Source organism: Anomalospiza imberbis, chromosome 4, assembly GCF_031753505.1.
Source record: "Anomalospiza imberbis isolate Cuckoo-Finch-1a 21T00152 chromosome 4, ASM3175350v1, whole genome shotgun sequence".
In the NCBI taxonomy this organism is placed as follows: Eukaryota; Metazoa; Chordata; class Aves; order Passeriformes; family Viduidae; genus Anomalospiza; species Anomalospiza imberbis.
Window position 1 is genome coordinate 57,751,658 of NC_089684.1, and position 6,519 is coordinate 57,758,176.

A 6,519-nucleotide genomic window follows, 5' to 3' on the forward strand; every position below is an offset into this window, starting at 1 on the left:
GTCATTTGCACATGTAAGTGAGGAATAGAGCGTTTCTGAGTTTAACACTTACCTGGAGGCCTCCCTACCAGACACTGAGGATTGCAGGCTTTGAAGAAGCAGTGGGAACAGAGCTGCCATGGCACGTACATCTGGAGGAATTCAGCTGCTGTGGAATAGCCCAAAAGCAGCGCAAGATTTTTCAGAGAACCACACCACCTCTAGAGTGACTCTAGAGACCACAGCACCTTCAGGCAAAAGATGTAAAGGTAAGTAATATTATTTAAATAATATTCTATTATCTAAGCACATCTATTACATATAATTAGTGCACGTATTATGGATGTACAGAATACATTCCTGTTACAGATAATATTGTAATTCCTTCATTTTAAGATTAATTTTATCATCAAACGTTCTGGCTGGCTGGAACAACTTTCTTCCTTGGCACACACAAAACACCACAGAGTACTTATATATCCACACTGGTGGACGGTTTTGAACATGTCATAGCCTCTCATTATATAACAAAGTCCCTTTGATGTGTCTGTTGCCTGGAAATCAGTGTGAGACTTACATGTTCCACTGGGAGCTTTGGGTTAATTAAGTTTATCATTTCCACATGGGGCCTGGTATGATCTGTGGCCAAGGCAGGAAGGTAACATTGGCTTGATGGGAACATTTCACTCTTTTTCCACTTGCTCACTATCACTTCTTTAAAAATCAGGCATTTACAGTGGGGTTCATGAGCAAGTTTGGAAGAAACTCTGGTGGCTAAATAAAACACATACTTTACATGGATAACAGTATGTTTCCAAAGAAATCCCTTATGTATCAATCCTTGTTTAAGAGATAAGCTGGGCCCTAATGCATCCTTTCCTGCTACAAAGCTCTGCAAACAGGTAAACGGCATTATGACATGGCCAGTCCCCTCTCTTTATCTGTGACCATATATTGTCTCTCTGTAGTAATAGCAATGGAAGGAGCAGGAGAGACACACAGATTACACTCTGAGCCCTCCAGGTGTCCAGTGTCTGATAACCCTAACCTTCCTAGGAGTCTTGCATTCTGCCTTCTCCTCTCTGGCTCTTTGAAGATAGGTGATGACTGCAGCCAGGGTTCAGAGTTCCCCTTCTTGGTCAAGGAGGGAGCAGAAAGAAATTCCAGGATGTTAGAACACAGAAATGCTCTAGGACTTGCAGCATTTATGGTGATAACAGGCAGAGGACATGCACGCTCCTGTCAGGAGCATCATCCAAGTGACAAGACTGCAAGGAGCCCCTGCAGGCTGGAACTTGCTGAATGTCCCATCCTTGAAGCTGGATTTTTCCTTTTGATCAGTTCCTGTTATGGTATTCTTGGAACAGCCTGGAGGAACAAACTCTATAAACTATATTGAATTGGAATGCAAACCCAGCAGAGGTACGAGTGAGGTGCAGCAGCAACCAACAAATGTTGAGCTGCCTTGCTCAGGGCAGCATCAGAAAGAAACAAGGCAGAAGTGGAAAAGGGAGGGGAATTCATTATCCAGGTTCAGCTCTGTCTACACAGAGAGCATGGCAGTGGGAAATGTGTCTTGTCTGAACACAGTCTCCACTATGGTTGGCCAGTTCCAGGTGAGGCGATATCAGGTGGCAATACCCATTGGCCCCCTGGGGGAAGAGGAGGGTGGGGAACTCCTGGAAGCAGGAAGGCTGACTCACTCGGTTCTATCTCCTGCAAGTAGTCAAGCAACATACGAGATTAGATACATAATCTGTCCTGTTGCCAAAGTGGTAAATGAATAAAGGAGGTTGCAAAAGGAACGGAAACTCATTCAAATGAAATTGTGTGTGAAAGTGGGCATAAAACACACTGCAGTGAATAGTAATGAATAAAACTTTGAAGGAACTGCAATTTTACAGATTCTTAAGTAGTGCTGCACTGCCAGAGCTGTTTGCTTGGCACTAACAATGTCTTCCCATTTCCTAGTGAATACAAAGAAATATGTAACTTTTTCCAGATAAAACCATCATATGTTAGGAGATAACTGTTGGAAAAATTCCTAATTCTCCTCTTCTCTTTTTTAAATAAAATTGATTTTTTGACTCTCCTAAGTTTGAAGAGTTTAGGAATTTGTGGGAGTATGTGGGGGTTGGGTCCATCTAAAAAGGGCATGCATAATCTAAAACATTTACCAAATGTATAAGTATTCTATATTGCAGGAGAAGAGAAACTCCCTGAAGCTTCATCTCTGAAGCTAAAATAAGTTTTCTCTCTTCAAAAGCCCTATCTTTCTTCCCAAGTAAATATTCAAATTTTAACAGCCAGGGTTGTCTGGAAAACAAACTATATCACCCAGAAAATAATCTAATTTTTCACCAAGATACTCCTAATAATTTTAAAATATCTAGAAGTTAGCTGGATATCTTCAAGAACAAATCTATGCAGTTCATGTGCAGAATGGTCTAATCATGAGGCATGGGAGAAGGGAACCACTGGAACTCTAGACCTCTGTCTGGTAGCTGATCCAGCCTCTGATATTCTTCCCATGATTGTCAAGGTCATCCAGCTTCTTGTACTTTGTTTCCCCAGGTGTAAAATAGGGATGATTTTTCCATAACTCACATTAACACTAAGAAGGCTGAGACTGTAGGTTTTCAGTATGGTCAGACTGAGGACTTGGACCACACACTCAGAATTCAAACCCAGTCATTGTTTTCCTTCACTGCAGTCCTGCCTGCCCTGCTAGAAAAGGTGTTAGAAAAGTCACTACCATCAAGTTCTTCAAACGTGAAGTTCTGACACAGGGACAACTGGTGCACCTGGGACAAAGTGTCAGAGAATTGAGCTCAGCTGTGAACTTTTTTATGACAAGCAGAGGTTCTAAGATGAACAATACCAGGAAATGTTTTATTGATGTAAAGTAGCTTGACTCCACCATCAGCAGAGTTATACTGACTTCAGTGACTCTGTAAATGCCCCAGAGAAAGACTCCTATGTGATTGCTGTCAAGTACTTGCTTTGTGGATGTTGGCTGAAAAAACACAGGGCTTGGTAACTGCAATGAGACCTTAGACCCTCTTAGCCATAGAGCTGTGGTCAGTGCAATTATAGAACAGGCTGAAATGAAGTTAGACTCCAGATATATTTGCACCCTTCTGAAGAACATTCAAAACTACACTCTCATGGAGGTAAAAAATTCCTTACTTTGGCTGAGACAGTTTTGAGATCGTCACTCTCACATTAGCCCACCTTCTGAGGAAAAAGGCTGCACAGAGATCCCCTTTTTCTGCTGATGCTCCACACTGTCCTTGCACAACTGCTTGCATTGAAGGTGAAATGCACCCTTGAGCTGCTGAGAATGAGCATGCTTTCCTCCTGCAAAGAGCCACACGAGAAGATAAAAGTCAGCCCTGAATGGAAACAAGAAAATGAGGCAGAAGAAATGCAATACATCCCTGGAGAGGAACGTGCAACGCCAGCACGTGGGTCCAGGTGCTGACAGTCCTGCACATGGAGATGTAACTCACAGCTCTGGAATCCCTGGCTGGAATTTGCTCTGGGATATGTCACTGGCCCAGTGTGCCTGGTTGGCTGGCAGCCACAGGGAGAGCAGTGCCTTCTGGCAACTCAGAGCACAGTGATTGTGCTTCAGGCAACAAAGTCCTCACCATAGTGCTCCCCAGAGTAACAGCAGCTAAGGGTAGGTAGGACTGGATGTTTTCCAAAATATCTGGAGCAAGTAAGCCTCTTAAATCAGGCATGCCCAGTGGTCTGGTTATAATCTGGAGCTAACAGAAAGGTATCTCTATACCAGAGTAGACATTAATATTTATTTACTGTAGTGTATGATTGCTTGGGCCAAATAAAGCTCCTAATACTTCCCCTGCATTTTTGACTTTCTTATCTCAGTCATCTCCTAAATTGAAGGGGTATAGGACAACACACAAAGTGTCTAGCAGCTGCAATTTACCTGCCCTTTCAGCATTTATGTATTTCCCTTAATAATAAAGAGCTGGTAGCTGTTTTCCCACCCTACTTGGCACTGAAATGGCTGTATCTTCCAGCCTCACAGGTGTTAGAGTTGATGCCCCTTTTTACTGGAATTTTGCTTTGCTGTGGGAAGCAGTCGAACTCAATTTATCCTGCATGGCCTGCTAACAGCCAGTGTTTCCACAGGGCATGCAGAGACTACAACTTCAGTAAGAAGAATCTGCTTCTTTTTTGCCATTTTTACCTGGTAAAATGCATCTGAATCCTTCTCAAACACAACAGTTTGTCTGACTAATAGCATCATCCCACATTCAAGTCATAACTACACATCTTAAAAATATTCTAGCAATGACATATTAACAGAAGGAAACAGGCTATATTTTCTCAAGAGACAGAAATGCTAGTTTAATATGCTAGAAATTATCAGGGAAATTGTTTTTCATGAAATTTAAAGTTTCTTCAAGTAGACCACTAGCAGAAGGCCATACTTCTGTGCTCAGATCCACAAGAAAAGTGTAAGTTGTATTTTACAGTTCTTCCAGCTGAATTTTGAAAAATTAGCAAAGATTAGTTGTCATTATTTAGCTTTACATTTTCTAAAATCTTTGTTCTTGGAGTTTTGGGTGGGGTTTTTATGTTGTGGGTTTTTGTTTATTTGTTTGGGTTTTTTAACACAGATGAAGTTTAATGAACAGAAAAATATAAGTGTCCTCCATAGAGAAAGAAAAAAGAATATAGAATTTCAAAAACCCATGCAGGCAGTGTTGGATATGAGCTCTTTATTTATTGAGTAAGGGCCTACGTACAAACTTGTGTAACTCATTCTATCCCCGTGTCTCTGTTTACCTACCAGAAAGTTTGTACAAAGTGCTTCAGACTGTAGGAGAAAAGAGGGAATTGGTGTTTTCAAAGTGTTTTGAGGTCCTTTGGTGAGATTAAAACCTGAAGATTTGCACACTTACTGAGAAATTAGAAAATCTTGTTGCCCTTCATTACTGCAATGATGAACATCTAACGATAACGTAGCTCGCTTTCAAAAGCTGAAGTCTGCAAATCTGCAGAAGTATTTTTAAAACTACTTTATAAACAACACTTCACCTAGATATTGTGAAAGATCATTCTTTGACAAAGGTTTAGCACTTAAAGAGAAATCTAGTAAAACACAGAGAGAGAGAGAGAGGAAATACTTTTAATGTATTTTGAAGTTTATTTTTCTTAATAATAATTTTTAGGTCAAAAGCATTGTACATAACCAAGAAGTGCATGGCACTGAATTCATCACTTTGGCTGGCACAGCTCAAAGAAGGCCAAGGAGATTACTGATACACTTCTGCACAGAGTATGTAACATCCACTGGTAACACATCCATTGGGTAGCAATCTGTGGGCACATAACATCTATAACATCTTCAAGTGTGTTAGAGTAGTCTGTTGTGTATATACAAAATCAGAAAAATAGATTCCTTCTTGCTTATATACACTATATAACATGAGAGTAAAATCTGGAATGGTTTGCAGTAACTTAAAAGAGACCAGACTTTCATGATTCAGAGCTTTAGAAACATCTTCTCAGCATCGTTTGTCTTGGACCATTGTGATAAAAAAGTTGCAGAAAGAAAGCAAGCTTTCTGGACAGTATTCCTCAGCCACCTTTTTCTGGTCAATGTAATCTACATCTTCAACACAGTCTTGAGGACTGTGTTCTAGCCTTTTTTCAGTTACAGAGGCATCTGCTGGAGTCTGAACAACTTCTTTTGTGTGATGCATTGTGTTCTCTTTGGCAAGACCCACTGCTGTTAGTAGGCTTGAGTGAGTCAGCCTGAGGTGAGCACTTTGTGGGCCTTTCCTACACAATTTAGATTTTAGTACACTTCTGGGGTCTTGACAAATCTGCTTCTGCTTCTTTAGAGATCGGGAGACTTGTTTCCAGTAGGATTTCTGGTTTGCTGCATACTGTGCACAGCTAGAAGGGTCTCCAGAGAATTCACACCAGAACTCAGTGTCACCGTGCTTGCACTGGACATGCACAGTAATAGCATTTGTGTCCATCACTGACCAGGTGCACTCAGCATTTTCTTTGGTTTCAAACTTGCCTTTAGGAGATGATTTTCCTCCTTTTGATTTCTGCCCTTTTTCATTTCCTTGGTTAGATTCCTTTTGTTTTTTCCCACCATGTTCTATGCCTTGTCTTCCCTTTTTTCTTTCCTTCTGTCTTTCACAGTTGGCTAGTAGCATCTGGGAAACCAGAAGCAACACACAAAGGAGCCCAAAGCTTTTGATCCTCATGGTCTCTGTCCTGCTTGTTATCTGCCTTCAAAGCAAACAAACAAACAGACAAAACAATAAAAACTATGTTCACGTAATGCTGTAATACATTTGACAGTTGAAGTTTTTCAGACATGGCATTGCACTGCTTTTTGGTACCTATTAAAGTGATGTTATCAGCAAAATGATCTGTCCTTTGTGCAAATAATACCTGTTTTAAATACCATTATGAATTATCCTTGTAAGAGGTTGTGGAGTAACTTTCAGTTACTTCGTTATCTATGCAATGGGGAATAGAAGA

General features: G+C 40.8%; 1 protein-coding gene across 1 annotated transcript; it reads right to left on the reverse strand.

The window, feature by feature from the left end:
- Window positions 1-5,138: 5,138 nt before the first annotated feature.
- On the reverse strand, window positions 5,139-6,292 carry FGFBP1 (fibroblast growth factor binding protein 1). Its single transcript, XM_068189242.1, has one exon. It carries the CDS (start codon window positions 6,237-6,239, stop codon window positions 5,523-5,525), a length of 717 nt encoding a protein of 238 aa, XP_068045343.1. The 5' UTR covers window positions 6,240-6,292; the 3' UTR covers window positions 5,139-5,522.
- Between the last annotated feature and the right edge of the window lie 227 nt (window positions 6,293-6,519).